The 23,265-nt window shown below is 43.2% G+C and overlaps 1 protein-coding gene across 3 annotated transcripts in view; it reads right to left on the bottom strand.

Moving 5' to 3' along the window:
• The window catches only part of LOC144669273 (BTB/POZ domain-containing protein KCTD5-like), a 39,189-nt gene extending 17,264 nt beyond the window's left edge, over window positions 1-21,925 (bottom strand). The window contains exons 1-6 of one of the 3 annotated variants that reach the window (XM_078531600.1): window positions 21,725-21,925; window positions 14,569-14,677; window positions 7,525-7,616; window positions 5,677-5,772; window positions 4,830-4,955; window positions 378-720 (exon numbers count right to left, since the gene is read on the bottom strand). In XM_078531600.1, the coding sequence (XP_078387726.1) occupies window positions 676-720; window positions 4,830-4,955; window positions 5,677-5,772; window positions 7,525-7,616; window positions 14,569-14,677; window positions 21,725-21,874 (618 nt within the window). In that variant the 5' untranslated portion in view covers window positions 21,875-21,925 and the 3' untranslated portion in view covers window positions 378-675. Of the gene's footprint in view, window positions 1-377; window positions 721-4,829; window positions 4,956-5,676; window positions 5,773-7,524; window positions 7,617-14,568; window positions 14,678-21,724 lie in introns of those variants that run through there. The other 2 variants (XM_078531602.1, XM_078531601.1) reach the window with 2 other exon arrangements.
• Window positions 21,926-23,265: the final 1,340 nt, after the last annotated feature.

Genomic DNA, 23,265 nt, shown 5'->3' with positions numbered 1-23,265 from the left:
TTTGCTTAGTAATCAGGTGATTCGTAAAGAGACCAAGAGAAAACGATGGGTCTAATGTCTCAGTGACTTCCCTCCAATATTTTTCACTCCCCTTTTTAGAATCAGAGATCACTTTCAGTGCTAGGGAAAGGTGACAGCAGGCAGATAAGTCACTCTTTTACGCTAACATGCTCACTGGTTTCTGGCAGAGCTGCTCCATACCTACCTGCACTAAATAAAGAACAAAATTAATGCCTCCACCAATTGTCTGACTGTTATGGGGAAGCACCTTGACCTTGTTGCACAAAACAGGACTGAGGAATTCTCAGAAAGGACAAAGTTTCATCAAGATCATCTCAGGCAAACTTAAACCAAATAAATAGTCAAATACTTATATACTGAAAGTGGTGCCTCCAAGCCAAAACTTGTTTAAAAAAAAACGTATATAAATAATTTCAGCATGGATTTGTTGGGCTGAATGGTCCCTTTCTGTGCAATTAATACTTTGTATTATATGGAGGGAACTTAAAAACAACGACTGGGCAATACAGGTGAACACAGGGCCTTAAATCCAGCAGTGTCACATCAGAAGCATGTTCAGTTTTCATTAGTCCTGTGGAGAACTGAAACAATCCACACATGAAACTTTCATGGTTTAGTTTTATACTGCACTATATAATATTTCTCCATATTATGTTATGTGTTGAAAACAGGAACTGTTGGAAATAGGTCAGACAGTATCTGTGGAGAGAGAAACAGAATGAATGGGCTGGATCTTACCGCACCCTGTCAGGCATATAAAATACGCCAGGTGCCTAGCCCAGCTTCTTCCCACCCACCCTGAACTGTTCCCTATAAAGGGGGAAGCAGGGGGGAGGGGTGCATAAAACACCCACTACACCACCAGCCCTTAGGCCTTTTGAGGCCCTAAACTCCCCAATTACGTGGCAATTAAGGACCTCAATCCACATTCACTGCGATGAAGTGCTGGCCAGTGGCAGGCAGGGCCAGAGTGCAAAGGCCATTCTTGAAATAACTTCTTGAAAAAGCGGGAGGAAAGGAGGGGGGGTTCATTATTTGGGGGAATATCTTGTGGGCATTAGGGGTGCCACCTCCCCCCTCACCAAGATGCCACAACACCCACCCCCCCCACTTATGTTCCTCCCTGCCTGCCCTCCAACACCAACTGCCCTCTCCCCACTCAGCTCTTGAACCATCAGCTTGTTTAGCCCGCCAGCAGCATGTTATTGCTTCGAGACAGGCTTTCTATAAGTTGTCCCATTCAGGACCGACTTTCCTTCTGGGCCCGGGGGGCGGGTGGAGAAACAGTCCTCACCACCCCCAAGAAATCCAGCCTAATGTTTCTGGCTGATGACTTTTCATGAGGAGTCTGACAAAAGGTCAAACGCTTGCATCACAAGATAAAGGTCATCGCACTAAAGAGAATACAGAGAAGACTCAAACAGATATTGCCAGGAATGGATAATTCTGGCTATGGCAGAAGGGTAGAGAGGCTGGGGTTATTTTCTTCTGAACAGAGGAGGCTGAGGGAAATCTAATTGAGGTGTATAAGGTGAGGGCCTATATTGGATAAGAGGGACCCCTCAGCAGAGAGATTAATAACCAAGGACATAGATTTAAAATAATTGCAGAAGGATGAGACACGAGTTGGGGAGAAATGTTTTCATCTCGAGGGTGGCCGGGGTCCGAAACTCATCGCAAGGGTGGCAGAGGCAAAAACCCTCATCGCATTTAAATATACTTGGACATGCAGCTGAGGTGCTATTGGCCAAGAACTAGAAAAGTGGGATTAGGCTGGTTAGTTCTCTTTCTGCTGGCACAGGCACAATGGGTTGAATGGCCTCCTTTTGTGCCATAGTTTTTTTCTGTTTCCCTGCTTTTAACTAACTTCCCATTGGCACTGCGGATCCAGAGCCCAGCACAGGTTGAGAAGTCAATGTTCTCAGGCAAGTTGCGGTTTAAAGGAGCATCCCAACAGCTTGTGCTCAAATATTCCCCATAAAAAAATGGCCAAAGAATCCCAAACTGATTCAGCCCATTCCCCTTTCACCCCCATCTGCCTGACGAGCTGCATGTATTGACCTGTTACAGGCACTTTGAAGTGGCAAGCGTACAAGACTGTAACCAAATCATGTTTCTCACCCATTTATTTGTAGAAAACAAAACTCTGAAGTTAAACCATTCTCAAGGTAGGCAAATACGCACAATTTTCTGTAAAAATATTTAAAGCATGCACTAAAAGTACCAGTCACTCGCAGAGCACCCATCCTAGCTGCACTGCCTGGCTAGCCCAAACATACACAAGCTTACCAACCGTTCATTCATACCACATTGTAAGTGTGCCAACAGGCAAATATAGAAAGATGGAAAACAAGAGCTATGCAGAGAAAGGAGTGAAGGAAGGGTAAAGAGAATGACAGAAAATAAAAAACAAAATTGCGACAGGGCAGACAAAACACACAAAAATCAAACTCATACCAAAAGCAGTCAAATCAACGAGCGCACACTGACACCCGAACACAAGAGGGGCGGCTGCAAACACAAGGGACATAAGCACACATGCAGGAGAGTACCCATATTCAGAAAGACGTAAATGTGCATGCATATACAAATGGTTGCGTATACACAGGAGAGGCATCTGCCTCTGCCATCTACCCATGACAGAGGTACACAAACAAGTAAAAAGATGCGCACACAAACAGAAGCGTTTTCGGCACACACGACGCACACAGGGGCTACGTATATCCATGTGCGCCAATGAGGGAGAAAGCAGGTATGTGACAGGGGTGCATACATTTCGCTCATTCAGACACACAGACATGAGAACATGCAAACATGAGGAGCTGGACAAGGTTACAGATTTGGGAAGGGGTGAGGCCAGAAAGAGATTTAAACACAAGGATGAGAAATTTTAAATTGGAGGCACTGTGGATAAGGAAGAAGGACAACAGGACTGAATGCAAACAGCAGAGTTCTGGATAAGCTGAAGCTGATAAAGGATGGCAGATTAATCTGGAAAGCAACAGAATGGTCGAGTTTGCAGGCGATCACAATGGGCAAGGGTTTCAGCCACAAGTGGACCGAGGGAGGGATAAGGGGGTGGAAGTAAATGGTCTTTGTGATGGAAACATGTTAGATTGGAAGCTCAGCCTGGTAATTGTCAGATTGTGAACAGTCTAGTCCAAGATGAAACAATGACTGGGAGGGGGTGGAATTGGTGGCAGGGGCTGAAGATGATAACTGCAGTCTTCCCAACGTTTAACTGAAGGACAGCACAGATGAAGTAGCAGGGTCAAAAGAATTGATGGAGAAATAGTCACATATCCTAGTGTCCACGTAGAAGCAGAAAATATCAAAGTGCAGCACAGAGAGGTGACCAAGGGCAAATCTGTAATCATTCTGGAGGTAATGGTGCACAGGTAGGGAGAAAGGCTGCTGTCTGAGATATCTGGGCTGCAGTCATATAGGTAAGAGTAAAACTAAGCGCGGACAATCCCATTGAGCTGGACAATGAAGAAAAAGCTTTGGGGGAGATCGGATCGTGGCAAACGTTGAAAATAGTGAGTCTCGCTCACATATATGAAAGGGTTGCACCTACATGCATTCATTTACACACAAAGCATACAGGCAAAAGGTACACGTGAATGCACACAGGTGCTGAAACTTATGCACACACTAAGTGACATAAATATAGACAATCTCGTTCACCCTGAGGCTAGACCAGGTCTTCGTTTAAAGATGGCTTATTTTCATAATTCACAACACATGAATGCTGAAACGATACCACCACCAACTCATTGTAAATCACTACCAGTTCTCACCACCGTGTATGTGAGTTACATTTTATTCCCCGTCATTCATACCACAATCAGCTTCCTCGTCCTCGCCCTTTATCCAGCATGCAGCATGCACAAGGGGTCAAATGTTAAACAGAAAAAAAGAGTGGCTAAAGATTACGAAACAATAACTTTTACACTTAAAACGTTTTGCAGTTTTAATTCAGAACGTGCACAATTTACCAAGTAGCTCAGCGGTTCACAGGCACTCTGTCGAATTTAGTGAATGGGGAACTGGGAGGTCAACTCTCAATGCAGAGCTGCCATGACTTAATATGCAACCTTGGAAATGGTATGGGGAAGGGCAGCCCCAGTTATTGGCTGACAGACTTTAAATAAAAAGGAAGTATACTTTTCACTCACTAACAGAAGGAATATGAGAAATAGGAGCAGGAGTAGGCCATATAACCCCTCAAGCCTGCTCTGCTATTCAGTAAGATCATGGCAGAGTTTCTACATCAACCCCACTTTTCCACCCTATCCCCATCTTTCATTTCAGGATAAGGCTTGTATTGCTTTAAAACACTCTTTGAGCTAGAATACTTACTGCTAAGGTATCACATTAGATTTTTCTTCTACTTTGCAGTATCACAGTACACAGCTCAACAGTGACACCTCGGGGTAGAGCATCAAAGGTCAGAGTGAGCTGGCAGTACCTGGTATCCAGGACATGCCAATTGTCAGTCTGCATAACTCAGAGGGTCACTGACTGACAGACAGAAATGCCTCGCAACATCTTTCATTTTAAGATTAATGCAGCGAGTCTCCATCCAGTAGCACCAAACTGCCCTAAGAAAGCCACTGAGCAACTTGAAAATCAGGACACAATTCATCACCATATGTAAAAGATTACCCAAACCTTCATTAAATTAGACTACAGCTGCATTTTATCTACAACAAATTAATTGCACACAAGCCAATTTAAATGGTTGCAGATCGCCCTGCATTGCCTCTCTCTGCCAGCCTGAATCTCTCATTATACTTTTGCCTCACCTTAGCTTTCCGGCTTGGTTCACAGCTTATCCCGTTGGTGGTGTTATGCAGCTCCTTGGAAACAACACACAGAAACTCTGCCTGGTCTTCATTCCCATAGCTGTAGGAAGATCCAATGCTGACCAACTGTAATAACAACAATGTACGTTTGGACAGAACCTTTGGCGTAGAAGAAATCCTATAGTATTCTCGAGGGGCTCCCTTAAAACAGACACGTTTTAAGCGAAAGAGGTGGACATTAAGAGGAGTAACTAAAGGCTTTGGTCAAAGAGCTGAATTTTAAGGAAGGTCATAAAAGAGCAAGGAGGTGGATGGACTGACAGGTTTAGGGAAAGGTACTGAGGGAGGTGGGCAAAATTTAGGGAAAAATTCTTCAGAGAGAGGGACCCAGACAACTGCCAATATGCAAAGGTTGGGGGGGGGTGGGGGTGTGTGTGTGTGTGTGTGTGCACGTGGGGCCATAGTCAAAGAATGCAGATGAAAAGGGTTACACATGGAAATATAGAAAAGGTGCAATATGGCAGAAGGTTATTGGACTCAACCAGGTTGTATCAATGCATACCCTGTACTCGAGCAAACAGATTTAATTCCATTTACCCATCCTGCCACCAAATCTCTTCAATCCCTTTTCTCTCATCCACTCCAATTCGATTTTTAATGTTGACGCTTCCTGCCATCACCCATTAACCATAGAACTGAATTCCACCAGTCTCCCAGCTATCTTATCCCGTGCTAAATCTCACAGGGATTTGCTCTGCTTTGGGCAAGGGAAAGGAATATGTTTATGTTATTATGCCCTGCTATCAGGAATTCTGGACAAAACTATGGTCAGACTTGCCAGCCTCACCTGTTCAAACTTCCAACCGTCAGACATGGTGGAAACCATCTGGGTCAGCTCTTCCTCCTGACACTGAAGAACTCGGTAAACATGTTTGGTGGGAATCTGTAGAAATGGAGAATACTGACTGTAGTTAGTCTCTTCCATTTAAACCCCACACGTAGCAATTCACTTTATTGGGTCCACGCTAATGCAGTCATCTTAAAATTATAATTATAATAAACCATCATTACAACAAGACTGTTTTGGTTGCCAACCTAAATCTGTTTTATAAAGAGTGCAATGAATTTCTTGGTCAAGCGCCTAAGCTCCTCTGTGTGGGTTCTAAAGGAGCAGTTTCCCTCTTGTATAAATGGGAAATTATTCTTGTAAGACACCACTTTCAGGGAGATTAGCTATTAACAGAACAATTAAAGCACTGTCTTAAATGAATAAAGCACTCTCTTCGCTGAATATGTAACACACCAGGGACTCACCAATGCTTCAGTAATTTCTTTATACCACAGATTTCTGATAACTACAATCACTGAATTTCAAGGCACTAAACCAGTTTCCCATGCAAAGTGCTACAGAAATATACGGTCTGAATACGTAGCCAGATGATTTTGCATCGTGCACCCACTATGGTTAACCTACAGTCCAATTTTACACAGAGGCTTTTCGAAGGAAAAGCAACCTTTGATTTTTTTTTAATAAAATGATTTAATTCCTCAGATTGTTGATGAATGATCACATTGAACACAAGGTGGGGGAGAGTAGTTTAAATCAGAAGTTCAACAAAATCCTGATCCAGCTTTTGGCAATCTCACTTTGTATTTCATCAGAGTTTAGCTGTACTACTGCTACATATACTGCCCTGTCTCCACAAACAGGTTTTCACAACAATTAAGGGACTTAATTCTTCCTATCTTTTTATTCTTTCATGGGATGTGAGCATCACTGGTAAGGTCAGCATTTGTCAACCATCTCTAACTGCCCTTGAACTGAGTGGCTTGCTAGGCCATTTCAGAAGGCAGTAAGAGTCAACTACATTGCTGTAGGTCTGGAGTCAGATGTAGGGCAGACTGGGTAAGCACAGCAGATTTCCTTACCTGAAGGACGCTAGCGAACCAGATGGGTTTTTACAACAATTCACAATGGTTTCATGATAACCATTACTGAGACTAGCTTTTCAATTCCAGATTGTTAATTGAAGTTAAATTCCACCAGCTGACATGGTGATATTTGAACCCTTGACCCCAGGACATTAGCCTGGGCCTCTGAATTACCAGTCCAGTGACATTACCACTACACCACTGGGATACTACATCCCAGGATTCGAGTTAAACTGTTGGACAGGAGCATATGAACACTTAAGCTAACAGAAAATTTCTCATTATTCTAACAAAATCATCAGCCCACTTCATCTTTAATTAAAATTTTCCATCTATCTAATGTGTGTACATATCTGTGCGTCACACTCCGGATGTTACATCTCGATGTATCACAATTCAGATGTCAGTTGTTATAAGTGGAAAAACAATCAATTAAAGAGTCAGCCATTGCAAATTTAAGTGTAGTCAAACAGCTAATGACTGCCCTTTGAAATGCAACATTTACAAATGTGTTTACTTAGGGAGCTCTTCAGCTGTGGGCTTGTATAGGCCACATCAGCAGCCAAACGTTACATGCACTAGATGAGCAGCATAGTTGTGTTTAAATTTTAATTCAAACTACCAACTCCTCCTTTAAAATAGCAGAGAGAGGAATTTAATACCAGCAAATTAAGCATGCAAACCCTGCTGACTCACAACGTAGCTTGCTTTTTTTAAATGTTGGTGTGTCTAGTTTCCCCACCCTACAGTGCACTTTCCTTACCTGTGCAGGTTTACAGTCTCGCTCTTTGATCTTCTCTTTCACTAATTTAATGAGAGGTGCTATGTTGTAAAACTCGGCTTCTTCTAGAACCCCTGCAACAGAGAAACATTACAAACGCTGAACATTCCACATAAGTGTCAGCTTGATTGACACTGCCACCCCGTCAGAGTTATAGAGGACACATAAGAAAACCTAAATCTATCCTTTTCAAAACCTTATCATACTTAATTCGAGTATTTTCCTATAGTTTACAACCCTGACTTCCTCATTCATTCTACTGCTACCAACCAAGAGGACACTTTGCTCTACTTTTATATAACTGTAGCTACCTGTACCCAATACCAACACGTATTTATATAGTGCCTTTAATGTAATGAAACACCCTTGTCAAGTGCTTTGGGATATCAAACAAAATTTCATACCAACCACATGAGGAGATATTATGAATCAAAACAGAAAATGCTGGAAATACTCAGGTCTGGCAGCAGCTGTTGAAAGAGAGAGAAATAATAATAATGTTCAGCTCAGTGACCTTTCGTCAGAACTGAGGCCAATGTAGGGTAGGGGGAACTTTCAGTGTTGGCATAAGAGCAGTACAGTACAGGAGAAGACTTGACTGTTGGCCCGGACATTGATGAAGTACAAACTGCGTTACAGCTGATGAATTTCTTAATTACAGCAATGTGTTTCTGAAGCACCAAGTGTTGAGATCTCCTCAGAAAGAAAAAGGGAAAGTCCCACTCGAATGACACATATGTTCTAATGAGACGGGTGGTCACTCCAGGGTGGTGACCTGCCTTCTCAAAAACAGGTCCCATGCATCACAGGGCGAAATATAGGACTATACCCCTGAAAAAAACCACAGTTGACCTGCATTGGTTTATATATGAAACCAAGTAGATTTTGCTTTTAACCAGGAAAAAATAATATTCTTTAATATGGGATGACTATTATTAGTTGATGCAGGGACCACCCAGTGTGGACATGGGTTCAAACCCCACCACGGCAGCTGGTGAGATTTAAAATTCAATTAATAAATCTGGAATTGAAAGCTAGTCTCAGTATGGTGACTGTGAAACTATCGGTTGTCGTAAAAACCCATCTCGTTCACTAATGAGTCATACAGAATTCCTGGACTGTGCTGATCTAACTAATTTCAATTGGAGCAGTAATTTAAGAAACTGCCTTAAGACAGTGAAGAGGTATTATTAACCAGGATTTCTGCTCCTGACCACAATACATTAAGCCCTGCTAGAAAGTGTAGGCTTGTACATCAAGTAAGGAAGTCTGAGCTCAATAGATAAAAGGCCTGCAGGCCAGGCCTTCAAATGATGGATAGCCACTTGGCCAAGGTACCAGATGCCAAAGAAAGGGAAAGAATACAACTGAAAGTCTAAAAGGTTATTCATCCAGTTCTGCAGCTAGGCTATGGGGGATAAAGAAATAGGGAAAAGATCAAATTACATAAAATTCACAATGCACAGAAACAGGCCATTCAACCCAACTAGTCCATGCTGGTATCTATGCACTACACAAGCTTCCTTCCACCCTACTTCATCTTGGGGAGATGGTGGCATAGTGATAGTGTCACTGGACTAGTAATTCAGAGGTCCAGACTAATGCTCTGGGGGTGATAGGTTCAAATCCCACCACAGCAGTTGATTAGAATTTAAATTAAATTAATAAATTTGGAATATAAAGCTGGTCTCAGTAATGGTGACCATGAAACTATCATCGATTGTTGTAAAAACACATCTGGTTCACACTATTGTAGGGAAGGAAATCTGCCATCTTTACCTGGTCTGACCTACGTATGACTCCAGAACCACAGCAATGTGGTTGACTCTTAACTGCCCTCTGAAACGCCTTAAGGGCAATTCAGGATGGGCAACAAATGCTGGCTTCGCCAGTGATGCCCACATTTCATAAAATAATAAATTTAAAGAAATTCTATCAGCACATCATTTTATTCCTTCTTCCCAAACTATTCCAGCTGCTCCTGAAATGCATCTATGCTATTCATCTCAACTATTCTACGTGGTAGCGATCCACATCCAACCGCTCTGGGTTTCTCCTTAACTCCTTATCAGAATTATTCAGACTTTTTCGAACTTTTCATTAATACAAATCAAACATTGGTACCCCAGCTCAAATGACTACCAACCAATTTCCTTCAACAGGGATGCTCATCTCTAGTCTTAGCTAGTTACCAGATGGTTTCCAAGCAGGTAGGATCCTCTTAGCAGGTGCAAAATGGTTCCTCTCAAATGCTGTTCTTTCAAAACAAGGCAGGACAGAAACCATAAAGCACCAGGGAACTCATCAGAAAGCTGAGCAGACACATTATTAACAACAAATATCAATATTTGAGAGATTCCATTCGACATGTGAATACTTTGTATAAATGCAAATAAAGATTACATTTAGCCCTCTACTAGATCTCCTATGCAACTCCAGTTGATAAGACAAAAAGATTGCTAGGGAGGTGGGGTTGGGGGGGGGGGGAGAGAGAGAGAGAGAGAGAGAGAGATAGAGAGAGAGAGAGAGAGAGAGAGAGAGAGAGCACAAGCAGAAGGAATAGTGAGAGAAAAGATAAAGCACAGATTGCTTAAAAAAAATCAGAAAATGAATCTTGCACAAACAAGCTAGCCCTTTCATTAGAACAATTGAAAATGCACTAAAGTTTTTTAGGAGCAGGAACGGACAATTTGCCCCTGCAACTGATCAACTACACTCACTGAGCTTCTTGCGATAACCCAACTTTGCATCTCCTCTCTTCCTCCCTCCAGAAACACATCCAATTGTCTCCTGAACACAATTATGCCACCCACTTCAATGGCTTTTCCTGGGACTTGTTCCAGTACTCAATTACAGAAGCAAAATACTTCAGGTGCTGGAAATCTGAAATAAAAGAAAAAGTGCTGGAAAGAGTCAGGTCTGTGGAGAGGGAAACAGAGTTAATGTTTCAGCTTGATGACCTTTCTGCCACTCAGGTTCTCGCTATACACATGTAGCCTGATCTGTTGAATATTTCCAGCATATTCGCTTTTTATTCTGTAATGCTATTGGGCGACTTCTCTATTTTAGATTTAAGTTTGTATTTTGGTAATTGAATCCTTCCTCATCATTAACAATGTGTTGCAATCAGTAGCCGTCAATCTTGAAAACTTCAGCTAGCTTGTCTAAATCTGCTCCTTCCAAAGAAAGGACATTAATGGCATGGAGTACATTCACCAACATGAATTAGTCAGTAATGGGAGAACAGATGAGAGATACTGGACTATTGATACTGAAATGGAGACGGTTGAGAAGGGATTTAATTATACTTTTTAACATTGTGGAGAGTTTTATTACAATAAATAAGGAAAGACTATTACCTTTGGGACGAGAATGAGACACAAAAGATCAATACTTTAACACTGAGGAAAGCATTTGGGAGAGATTTCCTTACAGAGTTGTTGCAGCATGGAATGGTTTGCCACAAGAAGTGTTCAAATCAGAGACTGTTGCATCTTTTGAGGGTGAATTTAATAAATTTTTGTAAAAGATACAAGGCAATAGGGAGAGAATGGAGCTTTGGATTGTTTCAACAAGGGGATGCCAGAGACATGATGAGCCAACAGCTTCCTTCTATGCTGTAATAGTTTATGGTTCAACAAATCCAGCCTCATTAGCCTTCCTTCACAACTTAAACCCTCAGTACCCAGAATTCTTTATAAATGACCCAAAAATACTTGACTGTGGGATCCTTGTTAAACAGGAATTTGGAGGAAGCATGAAAAGACAAATTGCTGAATTTTATTCCCAAATATCTATAAATATCCCAAGATGCTTCACAAGAACCTCAAACAAAATTTGACGCTGAGCCACAAAATGAGGTATTATCTACATCCTGGGGGGTTCCCACTGGCCAGAAACTTAACTTGTTCAGGCATATAAATATTGTGGCTACAAGAGCAGGTCAGGGGCTGGGAGTTCTGTGGTGAGCAACTCACCTCCAGACTCCCCAAAGTCTGTCCACAAGACACAAGTTAAGGAGGGTGATGGAATACTCTCCATTTGCCTGGATAAATGCAGCTCTAACAACGCTCAAGAAGCTCAACATCATCCAGGACAAAACTGCCCATTCGAGAGGCACCCCATCTACCACCTTAAACATTCACTCCCTACACCACCGAGGCACAGTGGCAACAGTGTATACCACTTATAAGGTGCCCTGCAGCAACTCACCAAGGCTCTCTCAACAGCACCTTCCAAACCCACAACTTCTACCAGCTAGAAGGGCAAGGGCAGCAGAAACATGGGAACACCACCACCTGCAAGTTCCCCTTCAACTCAAACACTATCCTCACTTGGAACTATAGCGGTGCTCCTTTCACTGTTGCTGGGTCAAAATCCTGGAACTCCCTCCCTAATAGCTCCATGGGTATACCTACACCACATGGACTGCCGCGATTCTAGAAAGCAGCTCACCGCTTTTTCAAGGGCAGTTAGGGGTTAATAATAAATGCTGGCGATGCTCACACCCCACAAATGAATTAGAAAAAAAATAGGGCAACTCTCTTTATTTATATTAAATTCATCCTTAAAAGATTCAACGATCTCTTACTCAAACACTCCAACAAATCTCTCCAAAGGAAATCTTTATAAATGATCCAAAAAACTTGACTGTGGGGTCCTTGTTAAATGGGAATTTGGAGAAAAGCCGAAAAAACAAATTGCGGAATTTTATTCCTAAATATCTATAAATATCCCAAGGTGCTTCACAAGAACTCTATCAAACAAAATTTGACATTGAGCCACAAAATGAGGTACTTTCTCCAAAAATTAGACCAAAAGCTTGGTCAGGGAGATATGTTTTAAGGAGATTTTTAAAAAGAAGAGGATAAGTGGAGAGGTTTAGGGAGGGAATTCTGGAGCTTAGGGCTGAGGCAGCTAAAGGCACAGCTGCCAATAGTGGAGTGGTGAAAGTTGGGGGTGCACAAGATGTCAGAATAGGAGGAGTAAAGAGGTCCTGGAGGGTTGTAAGGCTGGAGGGCATTACAGAGATAGGCAGAACAAGGCCACTGAAGGATGTGAAAATGGGAGATAAGGATTTTAAAACCAAGGTATCGCTGGTCAAGGAAGCCAATGTCAGTCAGTGGGCGCACCAAAGAAGAGTGAACAAGACCAGTTGCGAGTTAGGACACAGGCAGCAGAGTTTTGAATGAGCTCAATTTTGCCCAGAAAGCAAACTAAAAATCCAGCAATATCTGAAGTACTAAGTTACTCTTTCAATACCACTAGCAAAATGGAAGGGGCCCATGAGACATCAGTGAGCTTGGTTAAACTGAAGCCTTCTATTGCCTCTCAGTAATTATGAAATTTCTTGAGCAATCGCAATTAATAATTTTAAGCTAAGACAATAAATGTTAATGCTCCCTTTCACAGTTTTTATTGTTTTTTACACCATCAAAATGTTTCACTTGGTAGAAATGCTGTTAAAAGAAAGGTGAAAATGAATTACAAGCAGCAAAAAATATTTTACAAATAGACACAAGATATTTGGGCCTGAAAAGAGGCCTAGTCCAACAAACTTTTAGATTGAACCAACCCATCCATTTGTTTTTTTTTATTTATTTTTTCACGGGTTGTGGGCGGCACAGGCAGGGCCAGCATTTGTTGCCCATCCCTAATTGCAGAGTGGTTTGTGAGGCCATTCCAGAGAACAGTTAAGAGTCAACCACATTTAATGTGAGTCCATAGTCACAGGTAGGCCAGATCAGGTAAGGATGGCAGATTTTCTTCCCTGAAGGGCATTAGTGAACCAGATAGGTTTGTATGTCAATCAATGATAGTTGTCATGGTCACCATTACTGAGACTAGCTTTCAATTCCAGATTTCATTAGCTGAATTTAAATTCCGCCAGTTTCAGTGGGATTCAGGCCCATGTCCCCACAACATTAGCCTGGGCCTCTGGATTACAAGTCCACTAACACTGCCACTACACCACCATCTCCCCGTCTCTGTCAAATCCACACTCTCCCAAGTAATTGTCTCTTCAATTCTGAAACAATGACCTACCCTGGGAATGCACTCCTCAAAATATTATTCTTTGGGTGAAAATTCTACACTCAAGTGCTTTACCTTTTTCCAACTGAGGCGGTTGTGACAAATCATTTAAGTGAAATCCTTCTGCTGCTGAGTATTAGTCCTTTGCTAAAGATCCACCTTTTACCAAGAGATACGTGGAAAAGTCAGGATAAAGTTTCTCGAAACCCAACCTGCCTGCTCACCAATAATTTAACATTTATAGGATAGTCACTCTTTACTAAATGAACGTTATTTCATCATGCTTAAAAGAATGAAAACTGCTTTATTTCATGTAACTGACCCACCTTAAGGGTGCTGTTAAATTAGTCCTGAGTTTGTGAAGAAGAATCAGGGAGTGCAACCAAGCAAATCTTCAAGGTTATTTGCTCTATGACCCATTGGAGAAAGTAAAAAAAAGATACTGAAACAGATGGATTTTTGTACAGGTATCTACTTGGGCACTGCGCCTTAGAAAGGATGTGCTGGCCTTGTAAGGAGTACACCGTAGATTCATCAGAATATTACCAGGACTCCAATGGCTACATTAAGAGGAGATTACATAGTCTTTTCTTCTATGAAATATGGAAGTTGAAGGGGAGATCTGAGATTTTAGGTTTTGGAAAAGAATCAAAATGATAGATAGAAGGAAACTTTTCCCGCTAGTGGGGGAGGTTAGGACAAGTGGATATAACCTTAAAATCATAGCCAGGTCACTCTCAGGAGAAAAGTTTTGGAACACTTCTTTCCACGAAGGGTGGCAAGAGAGTGGAACAAACTCCCACAAAAAGAAATCTCAATTAATGATTTTAATCCGAGATCAACAGACTTTTGCTAGCCAAGGATTTAAAGGAAATGGAGCCAAAGTGGGTATATGGAGTTAGGATAATGCTATGATCATAATGAACACTGGCTCGAAGGGCCGATTCCTGTTCCTACAGTTCCCAAGTGTACAAGGCTAACTAACCCCCTTACCTTCTTCAGCTAGTTCCTTGTTGATGACAAGTTTGCCATGTCGGAGATAGTTCAGTATTGGCCCAAAGTATGTTGGATCCCGGTCAATTAGGTACGCTCCCGTCTCATCCTGAGGGACAAAATCACTGGTTTACTTTTTTTTTTGAAGACACCGACTACTCAAAGGCGGGAGGGTGAGTACTGCCTGGCAGGTAGTAAGAGCACAATCTTGCACAATTCCCTACCACTGAAGTTATCTTGGATGCACAGACATGGAAGGTGTAGCAGAGGTTCCCCAACAGGGAACACAATGCTGTCACCAGGCATATTTACTGTGCTGACACCAATATCTAGACAAAAAGTAATTACAGCAGCACACAACACTGTTGTGCACTAGGCCTCACGTGGAACAGATGCGGCAAAGAGAGGTAATACACCAGAGACTCACTCATACCTCGGAAATGCCATTATGCAGCTGATTTCTGGTAAACACACAGTGAATTTCAAGGCATTACATCCATTTGCTTTATAAACAGGCACAGAATTATACCGTCTGGAAAAAGTAGGAGGAAGTGCAAATTTGATAGCTCTTGTAAACAAAGTGCCAGCACAGACACAATGGGCCAAATGGCCTCCATCTGCATGTAAACGTTCTATCTGAACAGAACTATACAATTAGCCAGATTTTACTGGCTCAGCCCATGGCCCAATTTTACACAGGGATATAGCAGCATTTAAATGTAGAGTCAATCTGTGAAGACGCTCCAGCGAATTAATTTCTCAAGACTCTTATTGGCAAGTCATCACAAAAGCAAAAATAATTATTAATCAGCTCATTTTTTCAATTCTGAAATGTAACAAAACTTCTAGCCAGGATTTTGCCAAATGCATTTTGTGTTTGAATGAATTCAATTCTTCCCACCATTGTTAAGAGCCAGGCCTTCAGCTTAGAATCACACAGTACGGGAGACGGCCTTTCGGCCCGTCATGCCAAGACTGGCTCTGTGGTCAAGTTATCCAATTAATCTCACTCCCCTGCTCTTTCCCTGCTATAATTTTGCAGAATGTGCTTTCTCCAATGCTCTTGATTTATCACTACAAACTCCACTCCCCCCACCATGCCCAAACAATCACCACATCAAAAATTAACTCAGATTCCCCCAGGTGAAACCCATAGATATGTTGCTGGATGTTACTCAGCGGAGATGAATAAAGCCAGAAATTTTACACCGGCATTGTTATTACTAGGATTTTACTAAAACTCAGTCCAGCCACACTCCACACAACACTGTTAACATTGGGAGTCTGTTGGGAAGGGAGACAGAGAAAGGGTAGGCCAGGGGCCCGCAACCTGCGCCTCGGGAGTCACATGCGGTTTTTTAACATCTGACTTGCAGCTTCCAACCTTTTCCAGTTGATTTGCATTAACATGAAAAATGCCCCAAAAAATAATTAAGTCAAGAAAAGTAAGAGCCATGTGTTTATTGTGGGGGTAATCGTTATGCTGCACTTTACGTTTCAAATAATTTTTAAAATGAAAACATGCTTTAAATAAAACTGCTCTTGTGGTATAGCTACACTATAGTTGTAGATAATGCTTTTGATTCTAAGAACAGGTTTTACTGTTTTGAACATTGTTTCTAATACTGGTGAGATGATAAATTATTCTGAACGCGCTATTAGAAGCTATTTTTTAAATTATGAGAATGAATAGCTGAAATAATTCTTAAGCTTGTTCTAAAGATGACAAAATTATGGTTAAAAAGTCGAATAATTCAGTTAGGCCTATTCTAATCTTGTTTGTTTTTCTATTGATACATAAATTCAATACATGTATTTTGTCACATGTGCAAATTACGCTTTCTACCATAGGTACTTGACAGTATTTGGTTTAGAAATGCTGAATTTCCAAGCCGTGGCTCCCAACCGTATTTAGCTTAGGCAAATTTTTTTCAAAAGGCTCTTCAGGTAAGAGAAAGGTTGCCAACCACCTGGGTAGGCTGTTAGTTTTAAAAGGGATCAGCTCGGCTCAGGGCCGCTGTCTCCCAAGCCAACTAAGCCTTGGATTCAAGCCTCACTCCAAGACTTGAGCACATAACTTAGGCCGTCACTTCAGTGACTAAAGTGCTGTATTGTCAGACAAGATGTTAAACTGGGACCACATCTAACCGTGCAGATATAAGATCCCACAGGTGCTTTGCAAAGGGAATCAGGAAATTTTCCTGGTATGTTGGCCAACTCTCACTTATACCACCACCAAAAAAAAATTAACCAGTCGTTCACCTCATTTGTCATCATGGGAGCTTGCTACACATAAACTGGCTGCTGTATTTACCGATTCTAGACTTAGTGACAAAGCTACAATTCCCCAGGATGTGAAGGGAGCCACATAAATGAAAGACAGTTTCTTCCTAAAAATATTTTAAGAGCAATAAAAATGAAAAGCTTCACATTCTTCAACTGTGCGGGGTTGGGGAGAGGTGGACGGTGGGGGAGGATCAGCCATTCCCAAGGTCGATTTCTGATCAATGCCGAGTTGACAGGTCTCAGGTGGGGCAGGAGTTGGAGAACCACAATTAGCCTCAATATCTGTCTCCGAGCAAGAGGAAAAGAATGACCTGGGTCCTCACTTTCCATTGCCATCCAATGACTGTTGCTGGAAGAAACAGTTCCGGTAATACTGTGGTGCCTTCTGTGGCCACATACCCATCCACACTCAGTGCCCATGTGCACAAATGCAGAGTAGTGAAAGATTGCATGGTTGCCCAATCCATCAAGTCACAGAATCTCACAGCACAGAAGGCAGCTATTCAGCCCATCATGTCTGTGCTGGGTCTTTGAAAGAGCAGTTGTGATTAGGCCCACACCCTTTTTTTTTGTATCCATAACCCTGCAAGTTCCTCAACCTCAGGTACTTTTAAAATCATTTATGGAATCAGCCTCCACCAGCCCTTCAGGTTGAGCTTTCCGGATCCCGACAACTCCGAGTCCAGTGGAGCTAAATGCCAGCAAAGGTCAGTGAATTCAAGAATTGAGGACTTTTTTTTGGATAGCAAGAAAAAGTACTATGAATTTTCTAGACTCGGGATCCCATAAGTCATCATGGAGTTGTGCTGGTTTGATGCACAGTCATGTTAAATTCACATCATTAAAAACACCACACATGGAATGTCAACACCCCAGATGTTTGGATTCTTGAGTTATTTTTGGCAGTACGCCTGAGAATTTCAATGAAGAGCTTCAAATTTTCAGATGCTTGTTAACTCCCACAGTGCATACTGTGGCACCGATTTCCGCAACAACAACCTGCACTTATAAAGCACTGTTAACACCATTAATCGTCACCAAAGCACCTCACAGGGGGGTAATTAGACAAAAGGTGACACTGAGCCATGCAAGGAAATATTAGGGGCAGGTGGCCAAAAGAGGTAGGTTTTAAGAGCCTTAAAGGGGGAAAGAGGGGTTGAGGGAGGGGATTCCAGAGCTCGGAGCCTAGGAAGCTGAAGACACAGCCGCTTATGATGGTGCAAAAGTTAAAGAAGGTTAGAGAGACTGGGAAGGGCAAGGCCATGGAGAGATTCAGATACAAGAGTAGAATTATAAAATCAAGGCATTACTGGACTGGGAGCATTTGTTGATCGGACAGCAAAGGGATAAAGGCTGAACGAGACTTGATGCAGGCAGCAGAGTTCCAGATTAACTGAAAGGCAAGAGGCCAGCCAGGAGTTGCTGTGTCTGGAGACGGCAAAGGCGTGGACGAGAGATTCAGCCACAGATGGGCTGAGGCAGTGATCACCACACTGGCACCCCAAGTAAGTTGTCCTTGTTCCAAATCCAAATGCAGCTTGGCCTACTGACACTTTTTCTCACATTGGCAAGAAGGCATTTTTCAGCCACCCACAGTCACGCAAAACAGCAAGAAAGAGTGGCAGTCGTGAAGAAAGCTAAACTTTTCAAAATTCCATTGACTCAGGTAAGAAAACAAATATGAAAAATAGACAGATTCAAGATTAAGTTGATCTTTAGAGATAGGTCAATAGTAAGTAATACTAGATTCTTAGAATTACAGTTCCTTTACAGGAAAGCAATTATTCAAATTGCCTAGGCTGTGCTAGAGGCTCCGTATCCTCAAGGTAGGATGGAAGAGATGAAGAAAATGACTCCCGAGTTCCTGTGCATTAGTTACTCTCTAGTGATTTGTGCCAGAGTACATGTAGGTGCCAGGTAAACATAAGAACAGAAGACCATTTAGCCCCTCAAGTCTATTCCACTATTCAATTAGATCATATCTGATCTGTATTTTACTCCACTGACTAGGTTCCATAACACTCAACACCCTTGTGCAAGAGCAATCAGTCAAATTTAGTTAGAAATTTTCAATCTGGGCGATTCTGTGATTCTTTAACAGCCTGACATTCACAATCTAGAATAACCGCTCATTAGGCATCCATAGAACTGGGTTCCAGCCTGTCCCCATCTTCAAGTGTGCCACATAAACCCAAATCCTCAGCTTCGCAGGAACTGTACAAATCACAGTTCTTGTCCCATGCCACAGCAGAAATAATCATCTGGCTTCTGGAAGGACACAGACCGGAAAAGTTAATTCTGTTTCTCACTCCTCAGGTGCTGCCAGATCTGCCGAGAATTTCCAGCATTTTCCATTTTGATTTCCAGCATCTGCAGTATTTTGCTTTTATATTAGTGCACTACTTTTCATTGCCCACAAAAGCCAATGCAGCCAACGCCTGGTTCTCTTAAATTATACGAGGATCCACTTCAGATTTGATAGAGTTATTCAAAATCATGAGGGGTTTGGACAGAAGAGATAGGGAGAAACTGTTCCCACTCATGAAATGATCAAGAACGAGACAGCACAGATTTGATGTGATAGGCTACAGAAGCAAAAGCGACATGAGAAAAAAACTTCTTCACGCCGCAAAAGGTTAAGGTCTGGGATGCACTCTGCCAGAGATGGAGGCAGGTTCAATCAAAGCATTCAAAAGAGAACTGGACTGTTATCCAAAAAGGAAGAACACACAGAGTTACAGGAAACGGTGAGAGAATGGCACTAATAATTCGGTCATTCAGAGAGTCGGTGCAGACATGATGGGCTGAATGGCCTCTTCTGCGCTGTAACAAAATTCTGAGATCGCTGGACACCTTCAAATCAGCCAAATAACAAATTGCAGAATGGTTCAGAAAAGTAGCCCGGGCCATCAAGTTGGCACCAGTGATTATCTCCACTAGTTGCCTAGTCTAAACTGGGCGAGATTAAGGTTCCTATTAAGACTAAAGTTGTACGTTCAAGATTCATACCAAAGTTTGAGACCATAATCTTGGTGGCCGTTTTAAGGAATATTGCAATGCCCATGCTAAGGTGCCCAAATGGGCCTTTAAACTTCAGTCCTACATCGGTTCTGATGAAGGGTGCACACTAAAAATGTCACAATCTGCATTTTTCTCTTTACAAATGCTGACACACCTGCTATGTATTTTCAGCAGTTTGTTTTCATTTTCAGTTTACACTGACTGGATTTGATTACTACCTCCTACTGTACCTATCTGCAGCCTCCCAAGGTTTCAGAATCACGCTGCTTACTGACAGTCACTCTTTGTACAGCCTCTCCTAACAGCCTAGATGAGAACTGATCCACATTTTATACAGACTCTTTTGTTCATTGCTACTAGAGTCAGAGTTATTGAAGCAGTCAACCTCTCCAAAGTTCCTTCGTTGTTATACCCGATCTGCGACACTGTCACTGCTGCTCTGGGGTACCCCTTCTGAGCGTGAGCAATTCTTCTTGCACTGACTGTACCAACAGCTCATACCCTGGGGTGTCCCCACCTTTCACCACCACGCTCCCAGGCATGAGGGTCTTCTCCTCCTCACCTGATTTTCCATGGTTCCCCACGCAACCCCTTCTCCCCCGCCCCCAAAAAATTCTGCTGTAACCGTTCACACTTCCTCTGGACCCAAATTTTGTTTCTTTATTTGTCCCATTACCATCTACTTCACCTTGCGCTATCCTCTCTTTTGTCACTTAATCTCTCCTGCCTTCCATTCCAACACAGACCATTGTCTTCTTTCTGCCCCTTCCCCGCCCACCCCCCCCATCTCTATTCTTGCTTAAGAATGATTAAATATCTAGCAACTTTTGTCAGAATTGGAAGATATCAACCTGAGCCTTGAAATCTGATGCTCTCGCCAAAAGTGCTGTCTAGCCTGCTGAGTGTTTTTTTTCAGAATCCCGCATCCACAGTATTTTGCGTTTGCACTTCTCCTAATTCTCTACACCAACAGTATTAAATTAAGCTCTCGGATCGGCATCAGAAAGTTGTGGGTTCAAGTGCCACTCCTAGACTTGAGCACAAATCTCAAAGCACTGACGCTTGGAGTTGTCATCTGTTGGATAAGACTTTATACTGGGACCCCCTGATGCCTTCGCATGTGACGTAAAATATCCCCTGGCACCATGTAGGAGAGCGGAGGAACTCTCCCCGGTGTCCTGGCCAACAACCAACAACACAAAAACAGATCATCTGTTCGTCACCTCATTCCTGTTCGTGGGAGTTTGTCGAGCACAAATTGACTGCTGCGTTGCCTATGAGGGTGACTAAACTTCCAGAAAGTATTTCACTATGAAACGCTTCGGGACCGCTTTTGATCAAGAAAGGTGCTATATAAATGCAAGTATTTTTTTTTCTTTCTTTAACACACCAATCTCCCTGTTTCAATGGTGAACCGGTGTCAGGATTTCTCCCTTGTGTTGATAAATGGTAACCAATAGTTTCCAGGCCCGGAGTGTGTGAGGGCTCCCCCTGCTCCTGGGGCTCCCCCTGCTCCTGGGGCTCCCCCTCCCCCACCACCACCCAACACCCCCTACCCCATACACCCCCCTACCCCCATACACCCCCCTCACACACCCACACCCCCCCCAAAACCACCACCCAACACCCCCTACCCCCCCAAACCCCCCTCACACACCCACACACCCCCCCTCACACACCCACCCCCTACCCCCATACACCCCCCTCACACCCCCCCCCCCAAAACCACCCTCAAAACCCCCTATACACACGCCCAAAAGCCCCCACCCCCCCCACAAACCCACCTACCGGCCTAACCCTCCCCCCCACCGGCCACACACCCAGCCCCTGAGCCCGCTCGCTCACTCACTCGGTCCGACAGCAGCTCCCCCTCCTCCTGGCACAGGCGGTACAGGAACGACTTCTCCTCGCGGCACAGGGTCTGCCGGGTGGTCAGAAAGTGGGTGCCCCCGACATTGAGCCGAACCCACTTGTTATTCGGCTCCTTCCCCTCCGCCATCTTCCGTTGCCATCTGCCGTCCCACCACCTCCTCCGCAACGACGCAGGCGCAAACCGGGCTCCTTACCGCACGCACGCACCAATAGGCTCCGCCCCCCCTCCCTCGATACACGCACATGGCGTCCCGCCGCGCTGCTCCCTGGGAGTTGTAGTCGGCCGCCCGAAAGGCAGGCTGGGGGTTGTAGTTAAAGGAGGCTGGTCTCCTGCTGGCACCAGGCTTTGGCTTTCCTCCAAGCCAAGCCAAGCCCCAACAGCAACATTAATAAGCCACATTAGAATCACAGAATTGTTATGGTGCAGAAGGAGGCCATCGTGTTTGCACATGAGCCTCCTCCCATTCTCTTCACTCACCTTTATCAGCAGGTCCTTCAATTCCCTTCCCCTCTCATGCAATAATCTAGCTTCTCTGTTATATTGTTGTAAAAATGTACATCCAGCTGTGCCTGCTTACTTTCAGAGTCACACACACAATACCAACAATGTTGAGGTAAAAATGTCAAACTTTATTGCAGCCACAAAGAAAAACCAGTAAAACCTGTCTGAACTAGTCTTGTATACCTTAAAATGGAACTCCAGTATCACTGATTTTTCCTTGGATTTCACAATTGTGAATTGTTTTTTTTTCCTTCTGGTCTGGTAAAAAAATGATAATACAATGAGACGAGATGGCTGCACCCATAAGGGACTTCCCAGCCCCAAGAAGGCAATAACCTATCGTGGCATGGCATCTTTCTTTTTATCTCATCTGTACATCACAAAACCATCTTGTACAATGTCCCCAAAAAAAAACAACCAAAATGACTACGTGTAAACAATATTCTCGCATCAAAATGCACTCAGAAGTGAACATATGCAGCTAAAGAATGCAACATCATAAACGTGAGAAACAAAAAACATCTTTGCAAAAGGCAGAGTCCAAACACATGCACTAGAATCGCAACAAATGGTGCGCTAGGGACATGAACACATTTCACAGGGGTGAACTATCCTGTAGCCACAGGGGTGAACTACCCTGTAGCAACTGAGGTTTATTCAGCACCCGACTACCTCAGTCAATTGAGAAGTATGAAATCTCTAGCCGGGCTTGGGATGTCCCTGATGAATGGAGGCATTGAGGAAACAGAGCTAGTGGTACACGTAGATGGCTACGAGTAGGAGATAAAGACCATCACCCTGGATCGGATATCAGCGTCTCCACATCAGGCAGCTCAGGATTCGTCCCGATGGCAGTGATTGAGACTGGACCTCGTTGTAGGAGTTTGCGTGGTTGACCCAACAGCTGACGCTTGACACCACTGGAGCTGTGGCCAGTGCAGATAGCTCAGCCGGTATGTCAGGGTTTACAGGAACAAGCCAGATGGGCAGGGAAAATTCACCATGTGTGGTAGGAC

Source organism: Cetorhinus maximus, chromosome 29 (assembly GCF_964194155.1).
Source record: "Cetorhinus maximus chromosome 29, sCetMax3.hap1.1, whole genome shotgun sequence".
NCBI lineage: Eukaryota > Metazoa > Chordata > Chondrichthyes > Lamniformes > Cetorhinidae > Cetorhinus > Cetorhinus maximus.
This window is presented reverse-complemented; position numbering and strand designations above follow the sequence as displayed.